The 22,905-nt window shown below is 40.4% G+C and overlaps 1 protein-coding gene across 9 annotated transcripts in view; it reads left to right on the forward strand.

Annotated features, from left to right (window-relative positions):
• DROSHA (drosha ribonuclease III) overlaps positions 1-22,905 on the forward strand; it is a 120,272-nt gene that overhangs the window by 95,059 nt on the left and 2,308 nt on the right. For 8 of the 9 annotated variants that reach the window (XM_045863136.2, XM_045863085.3, XM_045863093.3 and 5 more), the window contains 8 exons: positions 2,238-2,282; positions 3,813-3,970; positions 4,986-5,091; positions 15,962-16,103; positions 17,564-17,646; positions 17,738-17,841; positions 19,883-19,975; positions 20,805-20,851. In XM_045863136.2, coding sequence (XP_045719092.1) covers positions 2,238-2,282; positions 3,813-3,970; positions 4,986-5,091; positions 15,962-16,103; positions 17,564-17,646; positions 17,738-17,841; positions 19,883-19,975; positions 20,805-20,851 — 778 coding nt within the window. Of the gene's footprint in view, positions 1-2,237; positions 2,283-3,812; positions 3,971-4,985; positions 5,092-12,136; positions 12,718-15,961; positions 16,104-17,563; positions 17,647-17,737; positions 17,842-19,882; positions 19,976-20,804; positions 20,852-22,905 lie in introns of those variants that run through there. The other variant, XM_064596818.1, reaches the window with a different exon arrangement.

Below are 22,905 nucleotides of genomic sequence, written 5' to 3' on the forward strand. Positions count from 1 at the left end.
AAAACAGTATGGAGAGTCCTCAAAAAATTAAAAATAGATCTACCCTATGATCCAGTAATCACACTACTGGATATTTACCCCCAAAATATAAAAACACTAATTCTAAAGGACACATGCATCCCTATGTTTGTTGCAGCATTCTTTACGATAGCTAAACCATGGAGCAACCCAAGTGTCCATCGACAGATGAATGGATAAAGAATACACACACACACACACGCAGGAATATTATTTAGCCATTAAAAAGAATGAAGTCTTGCCATTTACAGCAATGTAGATGGAACCAGAGATATGAGGCTAAGCAAAATAGGTCAGTCTGAGAAAAACAAATACCATCTAATCTGTCACTCATATGTGGAATTTAAGAAACAAAACAAGTGAGCAAAGGAAAATAAAAAGAAAGACAAACCAAGAAATAGACTCCTAACTATAGAGAACAAACTGAGGGTTACCAGAGGGGAGGTGGGTGGAGGGATGGGTCAAATAGGTGATGGGGATTAAGGAGTACACTTATCATGATGAAAGAAATAAAATAAGGAAAAAAAAGTTGCATTAATAAATGTCAACGGTCAATGAACATTTTCCAGAACACACTGAAGGTAGAGGTTTTGCCTGGAGCTAATAAATGCTAGAGCTGGGATTCCAATCTGGATTTTTTACAGGATATTTTCTCTGGCACCAAGGTGTGGCAGAACCTGATCTCTGAGTAGGGTAGATGAAAGGAAATGGAGGCAATTGAAATAATCTAGTCGTGAGGGGTTAAGCAGTTATACATGTAAGACATCTAAGGAGATATCACAGTGTCACTGAGTGAAAAACAAAGGAGAAGGGAGAAAGGAATCAAGTTGCTGAGAATTTTGAATTTTGGAGATTGGAGTTGGTTGGAAGAGATGGCTGTTTATTGTTACTGTTGATATGACCAACATTAGTAGTAGTGTCTTCTATGTGCCAGCACTGGGCTCACTGCTTTGCGGAGGAAAAAAGCATGAGAGAACATGAGAAAGTTGCAAGAACGGAGTGACACTCAGCGTAATTCATGCTACAGAGAATGCAAGGAAAAGGTTATTGAATTGGTTAAGAGAAGCTCTCTAAAGTGCCTTAAAAGAACAGTTTGATGTTTAGGTTTTTTTTTTTTTTTTTAAGATTTTTTAAATTTATTTATGTGGGAGAGAGAGAATGAGAGAGAGCAAGCACATGAGAGGGGGGAGGGTCAGAGGGAGAAGCAGATTCCCTGCCAAGCAGGGAGCCCGATGCGGGACTCGATCCCAGGACTCCAGGATCATGACCTGAGCCGAAGGCAGTCGCTTAACCAACTGAGCCACCCGGGCGCCCCTGTTTTGTTTTTATTTTAATATTGGCCAAAAAAATCCCCCAAAACCCTCTAAGTGGGATGCAAGTTTTCCAAAAATATTGGGTATTTTATTTCATTTTGTCATCATGTGTGTCACAGTGATAATAAATATTCTTATACTTCTTCCCCCCCCAAATTTTTAAAAAATATTTTTTCCCTCTTTTTAAAAATCTTTTGTTATTTGTTTGAAAAACCTAACATCAAGGCCAGAAAGTAGATTCAGTCAGAGGCTCCCTAGAGTCTAAAACTGAAAGAAAAACATTTTAATCCTGAGGAAGTTCTAATTATAACTGCCTCTAGATTTAGCTCAGTGGATAAAATAAGGTACTGGGCTTCTCCATAAAATTCACTCATTTTCATATTTCAAGGAAACATTTGTAGTGACCTGTGGTAAAAGTGTGGTCTTATAGATCTGAGAGTTTAGGAACTAGATTTGGATGTTTTCCACCCCACCTTAAAGCAGCTGAAATGCTGATGAATGAGTGCCTAAAATAAAAGACATCTGAGATGAGTTTTAATTACAAAAGGCAGAGCTGATGCACATTTCTGGGGAATGGTAAACTAAAAAATATGATTAAAACAGCAACTCAGTCCCGTGTATTAGGTTAAGCAAATGTGTAACTGAGTTTTAAAAGGTATCTTTGACTTCTGGGGGTGGAGGTGGCTCTTTTCCTCCCCAGCTTAATAGGCTAATTAGAGTCACTACAGGCAGTTTGAGTGGTGAATACCCTTAAAAAAAAATTAGTTTGCTAGCACTATTGAATTTGCAGTAAGTGGAGTCAGCATCTGAAATAGTTCACTATTTCAAATAATGGCATTTTATTTAGTACTCCAGAGTGTGTTAAATGGCTCCCTGGAGCATTAAAGGCATCACTCTATTTTCCAGGACCTGCGCGAAGTCTGGCTCAATTATCCTCTCCACCCACTGCAAGTAAGTGCGACCTTCCTGTCTGCAGTGAGCTTTATAGCTCCGGGTAGTCCCGTTACTTTAGTTTGCCTATTTTTCCCTCCTGCTTTTATCAACCTTTGATTCCCTTCAGTGACATTATGACTTTAAGCTGGGGTGTCAAGCAGAACTGGAAAACTTTGCAACAAATAGTAAAATGAACCCATGTGTTGCATTTGTGCTTTGGGGTGGGGTGAGGGGAGCACTGGGGGTCACCTTCCCTCATAAGACCAGAGGAATACTTGTGTGGTTGTGGTGTGGTGCCCTCTCTCCCCCAAAAAAGTGATATTCAAAGCTTAATATGTTGTTTCTAGTGTATCTCCCTGGCTGCTATTAAAGAGAAAATAATGTGGAAGCAAGTGTGTGTTTAGTAAAAAGAACAAATACAAAATTAACATTGCTAAATTGTAACCTAATTTAGATCTTGGAAATTGAGGGCTTTGACTCAGATTGCTTAAAACATATTGTAAATTAAAATTTTAGTACAGTGTGATGACTTTTTACTCAAGATTTTGGTATTTAAAAGATCTGTATGTGGTGACATCCTTTTTCCCAGTTGGTTTAAAAACTCTGTGTATTCTTTCCTTTTATTTCTGTTTTACCTGGAGACATATATGTATGCATATATATATATATATATATTCTCATACACATTTTTATATGTGCATGTATGTATATGTACATTATACATATATAAGAAGCACTAGTGGCTGAACTCTAATGAGAGGCTTTACAGTAATAAATGGCATTAATTCAGAGAACTTTAGAAACATTAGTATGAAATTGTCCAAAGTTGTTGAAAATGTTCACTTTCATTACTCTTCTCGTATATACTCTCACTTTTGCATTGAGTTGTTCAAGACTTATTGTTTTGTGGAGCACCTGCCGGGTGGTACAGTAATCTCCAGTGTAAGCTAAATCCAGCTTTAATCATGTTCATTTGCCAAAATAGGCTGGTCCCTAGAAGACACACAGAGGTCATATTCCCCTCATAGGGTGGTTCTCAAAGGTCAGTCTCCATACCAGCAGCCTCTGCCTCTCCCGGGAACTCGTCTGACAGGCAGATTCTCAGTCCTTACTCCAGACATACTGAATCAGAAACTCTGGGAGTAGGGCCCAGCCATTTGGATGTAATAGGCTCTATAAGGGTTCTGATGAACGTGAAAGTTTGAGAACCACTGCATTACTAGATATACATATTCTCCATGAGCAGTTCTTCACTTTGCCCATTCCTCGGGGAGTTAGTATAATACATGGGATTTTGAACTATCTGTGTACAGTACTTGGCCTTGAAACTTGATAGAAGATTGGAAAATATTATTTGAGCCTTCTTTAAATATTAGGTTTGTTTGCCATTCTAAGGGATGAGAAAGAAGCTTCCGTGTTTTATTGGCATTTCAGAAATTTCTGCCCATGGGAGAAGGAATTTTATAAAACACTATCCTAGAGTTGATAATTACTCTTGTAACCAAAAACTGCATGTGATTTTTATTTATTTTTATTCTTTTCCTGCAGCTACAAGAGCCGAATACTGATCGACAACTTATTGAGACTTCTCCAGTTCTGCAGAAACTTACTGAGTTTGAAGAAGCAATTGGAGTAATTTTTACTCATGTTCGACTTCTGGCAAGAGCATTCACTTTGAGAACTGTGGGATTTAACCATCTGACCCTGTAAGTTAGATTTAACCGTGCAGTCCCAGTGTGACCATTTAGACAGGTAGTCCCGAACCTTTGCTGCATGCCTTTCAAAGGAATTGAGATTTCAAACATATTTCTAGGAAAGTCACATCATGAGATGGGTGAGTAGCCAGACACTGGTGTGGATCAGGGGATAGGTTCCAATCCAGTATTTTTGGTTTCATTGTCATGCATCTTATTTCTTCATAAAGTGTAAGAAAAGCATGAAGGAAGTAAAAATTTTATCTGTAAAGGAACAGATACTAAGTATTTTAGGCTTTACAGGCCATGTGGTCTCTGTTGCAGTGATTCGACTCTGCTCTAGTAGCGTAAAAGCAGCCACAGAGAAAATGTAAATGAGCGGGCATGGCTCTGTCCCAGTTAAAGTTGCAAAAACAGACTGTGGGCTGAAACTGGCTCTCCATCCTAGCTCTAGATGAATGATTTGGATATGAGCTAATATAATAATTAGGAAAATAACCAAAATGTTATTTCTTTGCCTGTTGTTTTTTATTTAGTTCTTGGCTTCTCTCCCCCAAATCAAATATTCACAGCTCTCTTTAAAGTGTAGAGATTTAAGATTCTTGTCAGATTTTTTTTTTTTTAGTGTCCTAAAACTGGATTCCAGATTTGAATGATAGAGTGTGTATTTCAGTAAAGAAGTAAAGATTTAACAAAGAAAATTCCTGGACCATTTTGCTTTGTTTTATCTATACTTTATTTTTCAACTGATACTCCTTAAGTTCTGACCAGGCACTATTTACCAGTCTTCATTTACCAGTTATTTAATCCTTAGATAGTAGTCCCTGTACTCTTCTTCGAAACTCAATCTATATTGACTCAGGTCTCTTCTCAGTTGAGGGGCCTTAGGGGATTGTATTTAGTTTTGTGTTTTAAAGCAAGGTGAACACATTGCCTTCTAAAACCGTGCCTTTTTAAAAATTCTGCTTCTTTTTTTTAAATATACAAATGCTTATTGATCTCTTTGCATTGATGTTGTTTTTTCCAGAGGCCACAATCAGAGGATGGAATTCCTAGGTGACTCCATAATGCAGCTGGTAGCCACCGAGTACTTATTTATTCATTTCCCAGATCATCATGAAGGACACTTAACTGTGAGTTTGTGTTAAATCATTCTCTCCAGTAAGATTGCTATGTAATAGAGTGAAGATTAGAGTAGCTAAATATATATTTATGTAATTAATTACTTAGTTCTTGACTTTAGCATATCATATGGTTTTGTTCATTTCATTATGCAAATTGTATACAAAACAGTATATGAGAAGAACTTATTTTATGAACTCCCTTCATTTAATGATTGCATACTCTGTGCAAGACATTGACTTGAGCTAGGCTTCATAGGAAGAGCAAATATTAGTTGACACCTATCCATAAGGAGTTTAAAAACTATTAGCAGAAATGAAAAATATAAATAGCTACAAATACTCTCTCTATGTATATATATATAGGATGTATGTGTATGTGTTATGTGTGCATGCATACAATACATGTACACTGTGAAAAGTAGTAAGTAAGTAATTGTAACTAAATATAGGAGAGAACCATGTGAAATATTATGAAGAGGCATAGGTAAACTGATGCACTTGTGCTGTTTAGAAAAAGATAAGATTTCTTTTAGCTGTGGATTTCCAAGAAGGCTTCATGCATATGATGATGTTTGAGCCTTTAAGGATGAGTAGGATTTGGCCACTAGGATTAATGGGAAGAAATTTCTATGCAAAGATATGCCACACATTGGGCCTGCTGAAACAAAGGCACAACATGAAAAACCAGAAGATAGAGAGACAGTAGGGAATCAGTTTGGCTGGATCCAGGGCAGAGTTGAAAGGGACTTACAAAGACAAGGTTTGATTTATGAACAAAGTGAAACAGTCCCCATTTCTCTCACTTTTGTTTCATTTTATAAAATTGTATTGAGCTTTTCTATTTGTTGCATACTATTTGTACTCTGAAACTGATCAATAATATAGCCAGAATGGTGAACAAAGCATATCTGGAAGCCAGTCATGATGATCTCTCAAGGCGCAAGAATAACCTTTGAGAAGACCCTCTAGAGTTGGGCATTGAGAAAGCAAATACTTTCTGGGCCAAGAAAAATAGTAGTGTGCTCTAAGATATTTTGTTAGTGTAGCCTTCCTTTTGTATTATACTAGAAGCAAATAATAAGTCTTTCATACTTTGCATCTCCACGATTTTTATGCATGTCTTGCTTTGAATAGAATTGGATCTTATCTCTGCAACTGTGAACCCTGGAAATAGTTTATGTGAGACACAAATATTGGAATTAAGGAGAATATGGTGACTTGACTATGTTTAGATATAATTTTTCAGTGAAATTTCTAAGCCTAACAAAATGTGATTCTTTCATTCGCTCACTCAATGAGTATTGTGTTCTTACCATGCCCCATACTATTATATGGGAAATCAGTAATACTATTCTTTTAAATTTAATTTAAAGTTAACAGTTTGATTACCATTTAAAGTTAACTATTTTTGGATGGACAGGAAAGTATTTCCTCTTGAATTAATATTAAATTCTTAAGTAAGAACATAGGAGTATTTACCAAAAATAAACTAGTGTCTAGTATCTTGCTGTGCATTAGGGAATCAATAAATGCTTGTTCAGTATCTTCCATTAGGGAATAGACTTCATCGCTGTCAGATTATCTGGTTGGTCTGAGAAATGGCCAAACCAAGCCAAGTGGCTTGAAATAGTAATTCATTTTTTTGGCCATATAGAGGCCACTGGTAAAAATGTGTGACTAAATACACACATTTACCCCTGTATTCCTGCAAAACTAATTGTGAACTCTAGGATTTTGTAGAGGTGGAATGTTCTAGATCACCAAGTTTACTGCTTCCCATCTTGGTCTAGATAAAGGGAAAACCAGGACTATGCTAAAGACTCTAGTTTTGTGTTCTTTCCAAAACTGCTTCAGTGCCATAGCTGTAGTTTGATCCAAAATGTATTTATCAGCCTTGCTGTCTTAAAATTAGAGAATTTTTGAAGAGCTTCTTAGATGGTAAATGACAAAATTATGATATGACGGTTTTATTAACTATATTCATAGAAAGCTTTGGTAGAAATCAATAGGACTGACAGATCTGCTGGTAAAACAAAGATGATCTGTCATCCACTGAGTACATATTGTAAAGGATATGAATATGAACTCTTGTCGGCGCTGGCATGGTTGCTCCCTCCCTCCTTCTTGAAACACTGTCCTTCATTGGCTGCTGTCAGCTTTTGTCAGCTTCTGTCAGTTTCTGTCAGCTTCTGTCACGTGTCTGAAAGGCTCCCCTCTAGGCCCTTGTCTCTTGTCACGAGAGCCCCTCCTCGGCAGTCTTTTCCACGTACACACTCGGTTTCACTCTAGCCACAGTGACGTCCACACAGACCTCTTCAGTCCCATTGCTTCCTGAGCTCCAGTAAGTAGCTGCCCCCTCGGCGTCTCCCCGTGGCCAAGACCAAACCTAGAATCTTCCAGCAGCCGCTTCTCTCCCAGCGTTCCCTGAGTAATTGAGAGGCAGTGGCAGTGGCTGCCGTCCCGTGTTGCAGGTCAGAAACCCAGGAGTCATCTTTGATTCCTCCTTCCACCCACGGCCCTACATTCTAGACCATTCACATGTCCTGACATTGTTACTTCTTGAGTAAACACCTCGTCTTCATCACCTAAATCCTCTCAACCAGCCTGGGTCACCTGGACCGCGGTAGTAGCTTCTGCGTCGCCGGTTACAGGAATATGCTTGGCAAAGAAACCCCATTAGAAGGGGGGGCATTTATTAAATTGCACAGCATACGATCTTCAGGTTGTGTTTGTACCAAGCACTAGGCAATGCAGCGTTTTCAGATTTCCCCGAGCTGTATGCTGCTGTTTGCAAAGCTGGCCTTTGCAGTTCCGTACTCTCCCCCAGTAGACAGTGTCCGGGCAGAGACCCTCCGGTCGGCCCGGGTTTCAGGCCTGTCGGCCGGGTCGTAGCTTCTTAACCGGTCTTCCTCTGTTCTCTCTTCCCTGATCTGACCATGCATTTTCACGTGGCGGCCGGGGGTGTGTTTTCACAGCAGAGCTTCTGTGACCGTACTCGCCCTTCGTCTTCAGTCCACTCTGGTTATTCCTCTCATCTCCCCAACCACTAGGTATTGGAGCACCCCCGTTCTCAGACCTCTTCTCTTTTCTCTTGACCTCCTTTCTGGGAGCGATCTCACGGCTCTGAGGACTTCTACACACCACTTCCTCATGCATGTCTTACGCCTGTACTTCTCGCCCTGACTCCGGACTTGTGTCTTTATATCTCCAGATATACTTGAATACCCAGGTATAAGATATACTGGAATCCCTAGTTGGATTTCTGCCAGGCATCTCCAACCTAACATGGCCAAAACAAACCTGCTTTTCTCTAGGTGTTGTCCATATCAGCAAGGATCTTTTCATTTTTATGATTGCTCAGGCTGAAAACCTCAAAGTCATCCTTAACTGTCCTCTTTTCTTCATGTTATACTGTTAGCCGCTAGCATATCCTATTGATTATGCCTTAAAAATTTGTCCAGAACGTGACTACTTTTCACAAGCTCCACTGTTACTGCCCTGGTCCAGGCTACTATTATCTTTTCCCTGAATTACAGCCATAGCCTCCCAACTGGTCCAAACCACCCCACGTGCCCCACGCCCCCCAGCCCTCAGTCTTGTTTAGCATATCATCTAGAGGAATTGTTTTTAAAGGGAAGTCAGATTACAGCCCTCCTTTGTGAAAAACCTTCCAAAGATTCCCTGTGTCAAGGGTAACAGTGTTGTTGCCTACTAGACCCTATGACCTGCCTCCCTGACACTGTCTTTGTCTCCTAGACTCTTTGCATTGGATCCTGTGCCATTCCCGTAGGACACTAAGCAAGCCTTTGCCTCGGGGCCTTTGCACATGCTGTGGCCAAATTCTTTGTCTCCCTTAGGTTTTGGTTCAAATGCTATCTTATCAGTGAGGCCTTTAACTTACCCTGCTTAAATTGTGACCTCTTCCCCTTGTCCCTAGTTCCCCTCTCCCAGCTGGGAAACTCATTTCCATTTTCTCCTGAGCACATACTATGTATTTTACTTGTTTACTGTCAGTTTTCTCTCGTCAGAGTGTAAATTCCTTGAGGGCAAGAGGTTTTGTCTGTTTTCTTCATTCCTGATTCCCTGGGTCCTTGGCATTCCTGGCATATCAGTGCTCAGCAGATATGCTGAATAAATGATCGACCTATCCTGGTCCAGGGCTCTTTGTTTATTCTTTGGATAGTGACTAAAGAACAAGGAAGGTCTAGCCTGGTCTGGCCTGCCCACCTGCCTGCCTTGTGCAATATGCTCTTCTTTTCATTGTGCACCTCTATACTGCCCTGTTCCATGTTCCTCCAAGCCCCCTCCGGCCATCAGGCTTTACATGTGCTCTTCTTGTTCCTGGGCAACATTCTGTTTCCAACCCTTACTCTCATCTGCCTGGTCTCTCCTACTCTTCCATTAGACATCAGTTATGGCTTGACATCTGGAAGCAAGGAGAACCTTTTCAGATCCTCCCCCCGCCCCACCCCGCAGCCCAGTCAAAATTCCACGTTCTTTTATTTCCTGGCACTCACTTATTTCAGTTTGCCTGACCCACTAACCTAGAAGTTCTGTGAGAGCGTGTTTTTATTTATCACTCTGTGCCCAGCCATATGGTAGGATTTCAATACATATTTGATAAATAAATAAAAGAAAGAGTTTTGCTGGCAGCTAAGTTGTATGGAAAGGGAAGTAGAAGTGGCATTGGAGGGAAGTGCCATGTTGTTTTACGTATGAAGAAGGAGGCTGAAAACTTATTTATGAATGTCTCAAGATTAAAATTAGTTGAAAATTTGTGGAGGATTACTTACTACAGTTGCATTTGTATGGGGGGTGGCAAATTATTTATTATTGTGATTAAAAAACACACAACTACATTTAATTCACACTGGGAGGCATTAGTTAGCTTTGAGCTCTTTGTGCACTTGTTTTACAGAGAATAGACAGTTGAACAAATGAAATCATGGATTTGAAGTTTTGAATGCTAATGGGGAAAAACATAGTGTTGTATGAGTTGGATATTAGGGAAGGCCTGCTTGGGAAGGAATATCAGGCATAGAAAATTGTTCTAGGATGACTGAGGTTGATTTTGTAGACTGAAGTATTTGGTTTTTAGGGTAGAACCTAGAACCTACCCAGTAGGGGTTAGGTAAATAGTGAGAGGGTCCCAAAGAGCACTAGCTCAAACCAGGATGCCTGTCTTGTCACACTTGCAAGTTTTTGTTTTTTTTTTTAAAGATTTATTTATTTATTTTGAGAGAGAATGAGAGAGAGAGAGAGAGCGTACATGAGTGGGGGAGGGTCAGAGGGAGAAGCAGGCTCCTCACTGAGCAGGGAGCCCGATGCGGGACTCGATCCCAGGACTCTGGGACCATGACCTGAGCCGAAGGCAGTCGCTTAAACAACTGAGCCACCCAGGCGCCCCCACACTTGCAAGTTTTAACACCTGCATATCGTTCTTCCCTCTGTATCATTCCTCCTTCTTAGCCTTTACCGTGTGCTACGGAGCTAAAAATCGTTGTTAATCCTATGCCTCTACTACGCGTAACACACCGTGCCCACCTGTGTGTGCATCAGTGAGATGAATTTGCAGAAATATTTGTTTATAGAGGAATGATTTGGAGTAAGGAGAAAGCAGGGATTACAAATAAAAAGTTTGAGAACCAGTGATCTAATCCCCGCCTGCTGCCTCCAGACAGCACTAAACATAAATCATTTAGACAAATGCATATCTCATCTACAAGATCTCTTTGAGAGGATAGTTTCCACAGCCTCCTGTTTGAGAATTTCTCAGTCACTGACATAATTTGGCTCTTTGTATCCGACCTGCATCCCACCCGCCAGCATTTGTGCACCTTTTCTTTAGTTAGCACAGGAAATGGAGACCATCTGGTTACCTCTCTTGGTATAACAGGCCTGTGTGGCACATCGCTGTCACTCTTAAAACGATATTCTGCTTTCACTCCATGCTCTCATATTAAAGCCCTTAAAATAATAAATCACAGTCTACTTACTTTACACTAGGTGGCCCTCTTTGGTTGCTTACGTCCTGCAGCTGTGGCTTCCTCTTTGGAATCAAGAGTGAATAGAGAAGTTGAAGGAAGCATGCCAATATGTTTCTTTGTTTGTTTTAAACCAATAAACCTTTTTCCTAATAAAATTTAAGTTTAGTCATGAGAGACTGCTGTGCCAAGATAGTAGAAAACACCCTGGATTCTCAAAGTCAGAATTGGAGATGTGTGACACTTATATTTGTCCTGCCATTGCATCAGGGACTCGGCCATCTTTTTTTCAGCCTCACAGAGAGTCCTGACTACAGCTTTCTGCATTTTTTCTGGTGATTTCAAGTATAATTTTGTCTTTGGGGGATGGGGGGGTGGTTAAAGAAAAAGTTGTGAAGGGCAGCCTAGCACTTGGTAAAATGGAAAGCTTTGAAGACAGTACATAGACCGGTATCTAGACCATCTGTGTTGAAGAAAAATCCAGAGGAATTCCTAGAACTTTCTATAACCCTTTTCTTATAACCAGACAGTGAGCTCATCTTGCCTAATAATGATGATGCCACTGCGGGTAAGAACAGCAGCTAACATTTCATGTGTGTTGATGATGTGCCAGGCATTGCAGCGTAATACATTACAACCCCATGAAGTAGGTACCTCTTGCTCCATTTTATAGATGAGGAAACTGAACCTCAGAGAGATTTAGTAACTTACCCACGGTCACTTAGCCAGGAAGTGGTAGGGCCACAGTTTGAACCCAGGAAGCTTGGTGCCAAATCTCTTGCCTTTCACTACCACATCTAACACAAGGCCTTGTTTGCAAAACAGTCTAATAACTATCTCAAGCTCAATTGGGTACTTAATACTCATTTTCTAGAATTCTACTTAAAAATAAAAAGCAGATATTTCCTCTTTGTAAAATAATAATTGATAGCATCAATATCTGCAGGCTTTCCAACCATATAGGTCTTGCCCCATTCAAATCCATCCATCAAAATGATCTTTCTAAAATCAAAAAACTACCTTGCTACTTCTCCCAGTTGACACTTTTTGGAATTCCTTCTCCCCTACAGGAAAGTACAGACTTCCTTACATGACCTGCAAGACTCTGCCCAGAGACCAGCCAGCCTTGCCTGCATCAGCTCCCCCTGAGTCTGCTCTGACCGGTCTTCCAGTCCCCCCGCAGTGATCACCTTGCTGTGTCATGGCCCCTTGTTTTGCCAAATCTGTTCCTTTTTCCTGGAAAACCCTTTCCCACCATCTTAGTCTGTTCAGGCTGCTAGAACAAAATACCACAGACTAGGTGGCTTAGGAACAGTAGAAATATATTGCTTACAGTTCTGGAGGCTGGAAGTCCCAGGATCAGAGTGCCAGTCTGGTTGGGTTCTGGTGAGAGCCCTCTTCAGGTCATAGACTTCTCATTGTACCTTCACAGGGTGGAAGGGGCTAGAGATCTCTCTGAGGCCTCTTATAAGGGCATTGATCCCACTCTTGAGGGCTCCATCCTCATGACCTAATCACTCCAAAGGCCCCACCTCCTAATGCCATCATCTTTAGGGGTGAGGATTTCAACATAGGAATTTGGTGGGGGTGGGGGGACACACAAACACTCAGACTGTAGCACCCACCCTTCTGGCAGACTCTTTTTTTTTTTTAAGATTTTTTTTTTTTTTTTTTTTTTTTTTTTGACAGAGAGAGATACAGCGAGAGAGGGAACACAAGCAGGGGGAGCGGGAGAGGGAGAAGCAGGCTTCCCGCGGAGCGGGGAGCCTGATGCGGGGCTCGATCCCAGGACCCTGGGACCATGACCTGAGCCGAAGGCAGACGCTTAATGACTGAGCCACCCAGGTGCCCCTGGCAGACTCTTTTTTTTTTTCAGTTCTGACTCTATGTTCATCAGAAGACACCTACATGAATTTTTTTTTTAATGCATATGTCCCAAGTTATATCCCCAGGAATACTATGCCTTGGTTCTTGGAAGAGGCCTGAGCACCAATGTCTCAGAAGCACCTTATGATTCTGATGTACCAGCCAGGTCAGCGAGCCTCGAACTGTTTTTCCTCAGGGGTCAGGTCGTCCAGAAGAAGGCTGGGGTAGAAAGGGGCACCTGTGTGCCCCGTGTCCTCCATGCCGTCACGGCAGCTACCACAGTGCGTCACAGTGGCCGCTTTGTGTGGCTTCCTTTGGAGATTAGCAGCCATGGGGTGTCGATCATCTTGGGGTCTGTCCGCTGTCAGTGCAGTGCCTGGCACAGAATTGGGCTCCACAGCCACTACACTGAACTGCGGTAACTCCAGGTGGTTTTCTGCCCTGTGACCCCCTCTTGCTCCCACTTGTTGGCAAGCAGTGTGATGCCTTCTGAAGTAGAGTTCAGCAAAGGCTGAGGGTGGAAGCTGTCACTTAAAGGACTGCTGTTCGGACTCTCTTGTTTAGGTAAAGAGCAAGGTCTTCTTTTCAATTCAACTTCTCAATTGAAATGGACTCTACAAATATGGATGATTTATGGCTTCCTTCTTCCCCCCCTGGGTTTTGGTTCAGTCTCTGAGTTTTGGCAAGAACTTCAAGATCACTTTCTACTGGCCACCCTGCAGCTTCAAGACCTGTCGGGGCGGATCTTAAATAAAACTAGAAGCATTTGTTTCCATCCTCAGTGCTTTCCTCCTCCTCGGTCCATCACCATTACCGTGTAATACTAACGAAAGAGCCCTGACGCTGGAAGGCAGCTGCGAGGGCCTGGTAACCTGTGATGTATGGTGTGTTGTGTGGGCTCATGGGGTGTACTTCTGGCTTATTGATTTTGAGGCATGACATCCCCATGTAGGCAGCCTGAATTAGGGTTCTGTCTTCTCACCAAAGCATATACCGAGAGAGAACTCAACTTGCTCAGCGTAACCGTATTCTCAAAATAGCCCTCCTATTCCATCCCCCCCTCCAGCCTCTACTTTGAGAACTGTCTCCCCCTGTCTCCCCATTGGGAATCCAGATGAAAAAAGATCTCTCCCTTCCAGTTCAGTTATTCTGTAATTACAGGATACTAGGCTGATAGGCTCCTATTGGTTGGGTCTTCTATTAACGTTATATGGTAGGCCTTTTTAATTTTGAGCTTCTCTGTGGATATTAATTTTAATGAAACATTTACTATATTGAGAAAAAAGATAGAGTTGGGGGAAATAGGAGGCGGAAGGGAGCAGAGACAAGCAAAGAATAATAGTCTTAACTCAATAGCAAGCATGGCTTATGAAGATCAAGTTGTCTTTCTGCTTCATGCATCACTGTCAGACAAATTAAGAACATATTGTTTCTTATTTATCTATTGTCAAGGATGCAATCTCAGGCATTGAGAATAAATCTTGATTTTCATAAGCTCGGTTGACACTGGAGCCACAGAGCATAAAACTTGCCTCTAATAAAGTGCAGTGTGGAACGGCAGGGGGTCTGACACCAGTGCAGCCACAGCTGCTTCCTGCCCCGTGGCCCTGGTGTCAGGGCTGTTCCTTAGCAGGAAGGGATTGTTGCAGGAGACCAAGAATTTGTTAGAGCTGTTGTAAGAAGAGTTCTAGTTTTAGGTATGTTATTCCCCGAAGTCTTGGGTTTGGTCCCTCTCTTGGTATCTGTCTGCTTCCCCTAGCCTTCCTCCTCACTTCCTCTAGTCAGTGGTTCCTGAGTGCCAAGTTCCTAAACCATGCTTGCTGGACAGGCACCTCTGAGATGGGTTTGTTGTATAATTTTCATGCACTGTGTAATGTTACTATTTAGGATGGTGCTTGGAGGACTCTTTGCTGACTGAAATTGCTACTAGAAATTTTTGTTTTGAATTCTTGAAGTTGAAATATGAAAATTACATTTTAATTTGATTAGAGGTGAAGAGTCTCAATTTGATAAACTATACTTCAGGATATATAGTATACGTCTTTAAAATAATAAAAGTAAAAATTAAATAATTCAAATATTTTAAATAATGTTTACTAAAACATTACTTCCCCAAATCCTATAAACCAAAATTAGCATCAGTGCTGTGAAACTTGAAATTTATTTTAAACTTGTTAAAAATGCTCCTTTGAAACTAATGTACAGTGACCGAAAGCAGGTCGAGTTTGCCTGGTGGGTGGTGCATCAGATTGATTGATTGCAAAGGGGCACATGGAACTATTTGGGGGCGACAGAAATGTAGAAAGTTGTCAAAACTCATCTAACTACACTTGAAATGGGTGCATTTTATTGTCTGTAACTTACACTACAGTACAGTTGATTTTTAAAAATGTTAATGCTCCTTACACTTAGTAGCATTACAGTTAGTGGAAGCTATGATCTTTAATCATAGTATAGTACCCTCCCCCCAGCATGGCTCATTGCTACTAAACAACTAAATAAACTATTTAAATAACAGGTAAAATCCAGGAGCAGAGTAAGTTATTAAGGAGAAGCTAGAAGCATATGGAGTTTGTCACAGCAGCCTGGGTATAGTGGTTGAGGACTTAAACCATTGCTTACCTTGGTGTTCCAGTTAGTAATGTGGTCTCAGTCTGGTTGGGCCCAGCAGTGGAGTGGGAGAGATCACAGTGAAATGGTTGGTTCCTTCCTTCCTTCCTTCCTTCCTTCCTTCCTTCCTTCCTTCCTTCCTTCCTTCCTTCCTTTCTTCCTTCCTTCCTTCCTTCCTTCCTTTCTTTTTTTTTTAAGATTTTATTTATTTGAGAGAGAGAGACAGAGATAGTGACAGCACAAGTAGGGGGAGTGGGAGAGGGAGAAGCAGGCTCCCCGCTGAGCAGGGAGCCCGACGCAGAGCTCAACCCCAGGACCCTGGGATCATGACCTGAGCTGAAGGCAGACACTTAACCTACTGAGCCACCCAGGTGCCCGGTGAAATGGTTTCTAAACATGCCTCAATTCCTTCTGGCCAGTTGTTGCGAAGCTCTTTGGTGAATAACAGAACTCAAGCCAAGGTAGCGGAGGAGCTGGGCATGCAGGAGTATGCCATCACGAATGACAAGACCAAGAGACCTGTGGCTCTTAGGACCAAGACCTTGGCAGACCTTTTGGAATGTGAGTCTTAGGAATAGAGCTTTTCTCTTAACCTGCAGATTCAGAATGTAAATCAAATGCACCCACACTTATCTTACTTCTCATTATTATTATGTTGTAAGTAAAGAAACCTTTTCTATTTTAATTTTTATTTATGCTTTTCTCTGAAGTTTTTTAGAAGGAGAGTATTTTGGAATTAAGACATGCGAATAATGAATTTTATATTCAATCTGTGTTCAGTGGTACACCCGCCCCCCATCCCTGCTTCTGCACCCCTCCATCCTAATGCTTAACCATCACATCCTTTATGGGAAACAGTAGCAGAATATGAAGATTGGTAAGAGTGACTCATAGCTTTTCTTGCCACCCAGCAGCCTTTATACAGGGGCGTAGAAGAAAGAAGGCTAATTTATTCGCTAAATACTAAAACTATTATCTGTTGTTTTGAATGAGCTCGAAACTCTATGGACAAATGTTATCATCTTTGGCAATTTCTGATATGGTCTGGAAGCATTAAAAATAATCCTATTATGGCTAACTAAAGGATTATATGCATAATTTTATCGTTTTTGATACTACTTTAAAATAAGTGGACCATTCACTGGGCTTTGGAACTTTAAAAAAAAATATTATGGTATTTTTGACAGTTGGAATTATATACAAATATTAAAGTCTACCATGCAAAACCAGCTCATTTACAAAATGCAAAGGCAGTCTGACTAAGGAACTTAAAAGAACCTCTTTTTCAATTAAAGAAAAGTAACTTAAAGATTAAAATTACAACAAAGTTGAGTAATCAGTTTTACTGATTTTTGTTTTGTTTTTTTAAGCTCAGTGAAAGCTATTTTTATTACCTTCTTTTAAAAACTCACCGTTTCCTTGGTTAAAGTGCCTTTTAATGAAATCATCATTCGGGTCACCATTTCTTAATGCAAAGTTTGATATATTGTTATGTTGTCATTAAGCCCAGTATTAAATTTTTCTCTGTTGGGCAGATTGACTACAAAATTCTGTACGTGAAATGTAACATAGACCCTTGTAAATGGCTAGTCTTCTCAAGATTGGTGTGGAGAATGGCAGGCCACAAGAATGTGCTCATTCCACTGTCATATCTGATCTTCAGGTTTTCTTTTGATTTGTTGTTAATGTGGTTGTATTCCCACATATCATTCTCTCCCTGCTGTACAATAAATAGCATTTTGTGTACCATTTAACTATTTATTTAGCTTTTAGCCAAATGTAGTTTGGTCTTTGTACTCTTTGATTTTTGCATTTTAATCACACATCTGTACTGTTGCTTCTAATATTAGTGATGAAGGGAAATTCTTGTTTGAAGAAAGAGGATAGGATAATTTTAAAAAATAACGAGGGCCTGGGAGTTGAAAACCTCATTACAATGTTTCTTAAAAGTCTGGTCTCTTACTCTTTCTGGGAAATGGCAATGCACTGTGGTTTTATTTTTTAAATGTTCTGTTTTTCAGCATTTATTGCAGCACTGTACATTGATAAGGATTTGGAATATGTTCACACTTTCATGAATGTTTGCTTCTTCCCACGATTAAAAGTAAGCTTATATAAAATTTAAATTGGTCATATACTTGATGCTTGGTGATTCCAGGACCCATTACTGAATATTTCTTGGGGACTTGCTACAGGAGTTTATTTTGAATCAGGATTGGAATGACCCCAAGTCCCAGCTTCAGCAATGTTGCTTGACACTCAGGACCGAAGGGAAGGAGCCCGACATTCCTCTGTACAAGTAAGTACTTGCTACCTCAGGTGTCGAACCGCTGAGTGGTGAGTCCATGCTCCAAGGGGTCTGGAGGAAGGACGAACCACGGGGGGAATCATGACGAGGGGCCTGGATGTGGCCTCCTGGACACAGACTCTGGGCCCAGCACAGAATCTCTTTGGGCGTCTCCGTCTTTTCGTTCTAAGTAAGTGGGTCACCTCTGATTATCTGTGCTTTTTATGTTTATCTTATTTCTCGTAACCTCTGCTGGGCTGGGCATCTCGATGAGAAGGTTGTGCCTGTTGGTAACAGTATTTGGGTGTCTCTCTCCACTCCAGTCTGAAGCCTGCTGGCCTTCTGTCCCTGCTGCCGGACAGCTTCATGCCCTGTCAGGCAGCCACTGCAGGAGGCGGGGCGCTTCACTGCCCCTGTCTTACCCACACATTTGGGGTTTTTCTTCTCAGAATGTGTATCAGAAACTGCGGTGGGCTTTTGAATATGTTTAGTGACAAATCGTTGTCCTTTGAGTGGTAGCCAACATTCATGCCAAAAGAATGCAGGTCACTACTACACACAGAATACCAGTTTTGGTGAAAACAGCAGATTTGACTCCGAGGTAGAGTAATTATCTTGAGACTCTCCTTTGTTGATTCAGAAGGTGTTTTTAAAGAGGAATTACAAAAGGAAAGGATTATCAAAATAGGTGGATTGCCTCCCAAGGCATTATCTGGGTATGTGTTTTTAAGGATGTTTAAAAATCTAGTTAGAATGCTGGTTTACCCGTTGTCTCTGCACACACATTTGTGAGAGGGTTCCATATGGAATAAAAGCCCCTCTCTGTGGACTTTCTCAAACTTCAAAAGGAAAAACACCAGAGTGGCAGCTGGGAATTTTAAATCCTTCTTTATGTGTTTAATAGTCACAACACGTTATAGGCTTTTTCTCTAAGAGAACTGAGGCCAAGAGAAGTTTGAGTCACCCCACAGCAAGCTACTATAAATTGTCCTAAGAAGCTGTCACTGCAAAACAATGTTTCCTTTACTTATTGGGAGAAATCCCCAAATGTTTAGAAATAGGACTTTAATGTGTACCTAATAAGCATAATGAATATCCAAATTGTATTACATGAAAGGCTCAAAGTGTTTCCTCATCAAAGTGGTAATTAAGGTCCAGTAAATAAAATGAGGATGATAAACTTCTGATAGCACAGGCATGATTACTGCCGGAAGTGCTCCCTTAAAGGAGCCACCATGTGCTTTCATCCCACAAAGGAAATGACTCTGCTCCCTTCTCATAAATCCCCCAAATGCAGGTACACAATGAGCTTGTTCTTTTTTATCAAGATGATAGGGTTGTTTTGCATATTTTTTTTTCAAGGTTACTGTGTTCGTTCCATTATCTTTGTTGGCTACTTTTAATTTCCCTTTTCCATAAAGTTATCAGTTTTACTGCATGAGAAATCTGCACCATGTCATTAAAATCCAGAGTACCTGGAGTTTTGTTTTTTGGCAGTTGTGTACTTGGCGTTACAGTGTACCTTTGAAATGATCTTAGATGTTTCAGAAATTAAATACATTTTCTGATCTTTTTGATAAGATGCCAGGCATTGGAAAGAATTCATAAAGGACAAGACCATTCAGATGTGGCTTGAGATGTACTGCCCAAATGCTTTCATTTTTGGTTGTGATTAGCACTGAAGAACAATGAACAGACTGAAAGGGTTAACTTTTCACTGCTGCAAGTTTGTTAGTTTTAGGATACTTGGAGTATGTACACTTTAAAATTGTTTTAAAACATTTTACACTTCTCTACCAGCCTTCAGATACTACTTCTAATGCTTTGGGAAAAAATACATAAAAATCCAGTGTAGAATTTTAAAAATTTCCTACTTTAAAAGCTCTCTCTAGATTTGTCAGCATAGCAAATAAACTTACTCCTTTAATTTTCTAATTATTTTTACCTTTTTCTGTCTAAGTGAGAAGTACATGGTTTTTCTTAGAGTTAAGTGTTAGCAATAAGAATGAAATAACACCTTACCATAATTAATGTTCCTTTTTTTTCCTCTCAGGACTCTGCAGACTGTAGGACCCTCCCATGCTAGAACCTACACTGTGGCAGTGTACTTCAAGGGAGAAAGAATAGGCTGTGGGAAAGGACCAAGGTATGAGAGGAGATCCTTTTAATTTCTTCGAATGAACATCCTGTGTGTCTGAGAAGTCCCTACTTGGTATTTCCAAACTCTGCAGTCTGTCTTTTTAAACTCAGAGTGTAGAATGTTCAAGGGTAATAGCAAAGTGAATCCTAAGGATTAATGTCCCCACCAAGTCCAGCCCCAGACTTGAGATGGGCCTTGGATGGTGGGAATGCCTTTACATAAGGGGCTTAGGCTTCCTTGAGAAAACCACATTACCTGGTGCACAGGTAAGGGCCGTCCAGTGTCAGTTACCCAACAGGGTACCCAGCGTTGCTGTAAGCATTTTATAGGACACGTTGTGCGTGACCCAGGCATTAGACATTGACGTCTTACTGCTTACTCACTTGAGCTTTGTTGGAAATGCTAACTAACATCTCTCAGGTAAAAAGAATTATGTATATTATCCTCTTTCTTTGAACTCTCTAATTTATATCTTAAACTGAGAAGTGATTGGAAGTCTGTCTATACATGTATTTTTTTTACTCTTTTCTTCTTTAAACTTTATGCTAAGGATGTTCAAACTTAAGAAATACTTCAGACCTAATATAAGTGGAAGGCGTTTTATTACAGCATTCAAAATGTGGAACAAATAACATAAATAGTCTTTGTGCAAATAAATGATGTTTCTGCATGGCCTTGTGTATATTCCTAACTTGTGCAATTCAGTATGTGACAGAAGTAATCAGATGAAATATTATGCACGAGACATGAAAATCAACCTGAATAATGTGTGGCCATAGCTTGTGTTTGTGAAAAAAATCTTTAAACTGCACCTTACCTTTATTTTATTTAATAGTATTCAGCAAGCGGAAATGGGAGCAGCAATGGATGCACTGGAAAAATGTAAGCCTATTCCTTTTTCTATAATTATATGTTCATAATGTGTGTTTTATGGAAAGAAAATGGGGAGATATAAAAATGGTAAGTACTGATAAAATGTGATCTTTTTTTCTTCATAATTACTCTCCACATAGAGTGTAGTAGAATATAAGATATGTATAAAATGGGCTAATAATTTTTTTGAAACGTATTCCTGAATGCTTTTTGATTTTCACTGTCTTTTCTTGCGTGGAGTCCCACTCAGCCCAGGTAGCTCGTGTGAATAACCCAGTGTATCTTTTTCTATGTATTTCTCTATGCTTCTAAAATCATATACAGGTGACGGTTTTTTCTTTTTGTTTTTGGCTGTTGTTTTATGAGGGTGAGATATTTACGTACTTTTCTGCATCTTTCTGTTGTCGGCCCCCGATTCATTCTTTCTTAATGGCTGCATAGTATTTCATGCTGTGGATTTGCCATATTCTAGTCAGCTTTTTTAGTTTTGGTGGACACTCTTTCTGTTTTGTTTTGTTTTTTAATCACTGTTGACAGTAAATGTCTATCTATTGGTCCTTTTGGTTCTGTGGGATAGATTCCCAAGAGTGGGATGGCTGGGTGGAAAACACTTGAATTACGTAATTGGCCAGGTAGGGAACTGCATAGTCTTTTGTAAGTTGAAGAATTTTTCTTCTGAGGTCTGCTGTGCTGCACAGTGGAGTATGCCAAACACCACAGTGCAATCCCATTGTGCTCCACGTACCAGCTTACTGTGGGATGGAGCAAAGGGCGAGAAGCTAAGTCAAGAGGCCCAGGATTCTCTCCAGGGAAGGCAGGAGGGCAGGAGCCAAGTGGAAATCAGCAGACCGGGGCTTCCTGGGGTGGGGGGAGGGAGGACAAGTTGGGGGCGGTAGCTGATATTTCCAGGTTCCTGGATCCATGGAATCTTCACTGAAAGTTTTAAGTTAACTCTGTTGGGGAATCCTTACATTCATTATTTACAAATGCACAAGAACATACTGAAATGAAAGTGAGATTCCATTTTCTACCTGTAAAATTGCGAAGGTCTCTTTGGATCCAAAGCTTTTTTTGTTTGTTTTTTAACGATAAAACAGTCCTGGAGAGATGGCTTGTTTGGAGACTGACCTCCACATACCTACTGGCAGGAGTGAATCGTTTAAACTGCTGGAAAGCAGTTTGTCTGTATCTGGTCCTTAAAGAAGTCCATATTCTTTGATCCGGAGACTTCATTTCTAGGAATCAAACCTAAGGAGTTAATGAGCTCAAGTTCACATGCCATGATAATAGTGACAACTTGATTTATAATAGCCAAAAAATACATAAGTAAATCAAACTGCATGATTAACAGTAGGGAAGTGCTTAAATAAATGATACTATAGCCCAGGGGTTGGCAAACATTTTCTGTAAAGGACCAGATAGTAAATATGTTAAGCTTTGCAGGCCATGCAGTCTCTGTCACAGTTAGTCAACTCTGCCAGTGTAGTGGCAGGAATGAATAGTATGCAGATGAGTGGGTGTGTCTGTGTTCCAGTAAAACCTTATTTACAAAAACAGGTGGTGGGCAGTAGTTGACCAAGTCTTGCTTTATCCAAATGCTGTAATATGTTGCAATCATTACAGCAGTATTTTTGAAGACTAATGATACAGGAAAATACTTACACTAGAATGTTTTAAAAAGTACCCATAAAAACGTACCTATGCTGTTCTCTCCCAAAGTAAGGGTGGGTGTGGGAATGATTGAGTATTCCTATGTTCATATAATATATACACATTTACACTGTGTATGTGTGTGTGTGTAGCATAACTTCATAGGAGACTATGAGGATACATTCTAAAAGTTTATCAGTGGTTAGATCTGAGTGGTGGGATTTTTTTTAATGCAAACTAGGTTTTAGAATAGAATTTACTGAGGAAGTAGGGTTCATTTTGTAGAAACTTGCTTTATAGCTAGCTGTTTTGGATTTATTTTTTTAAAAAATACCTAGAATACTTGAAACCTCTGTTTTATACAATACATAAGGTCATCTTGATATCATTGAGGGAATAGGATTTTGTTCCTG

The sequence above is a fragment of the Mirounga angustirostris genome, unplaced genomic scaffold (assembly GCF_029215605.1).
Source record: "Mirounga angustirostris isolate CCGP_5_RB_7025 unplaced genomic scaffold, mMirAng1.0.hap1 SCAF_7, whole genome shotgun sequence".
Lineage (NCBI taxonomy): Eukaryota > Metazoa > Chordata > Mammalia > Carnivora > Phocidae > Mirounga > Mirounga angustirostris.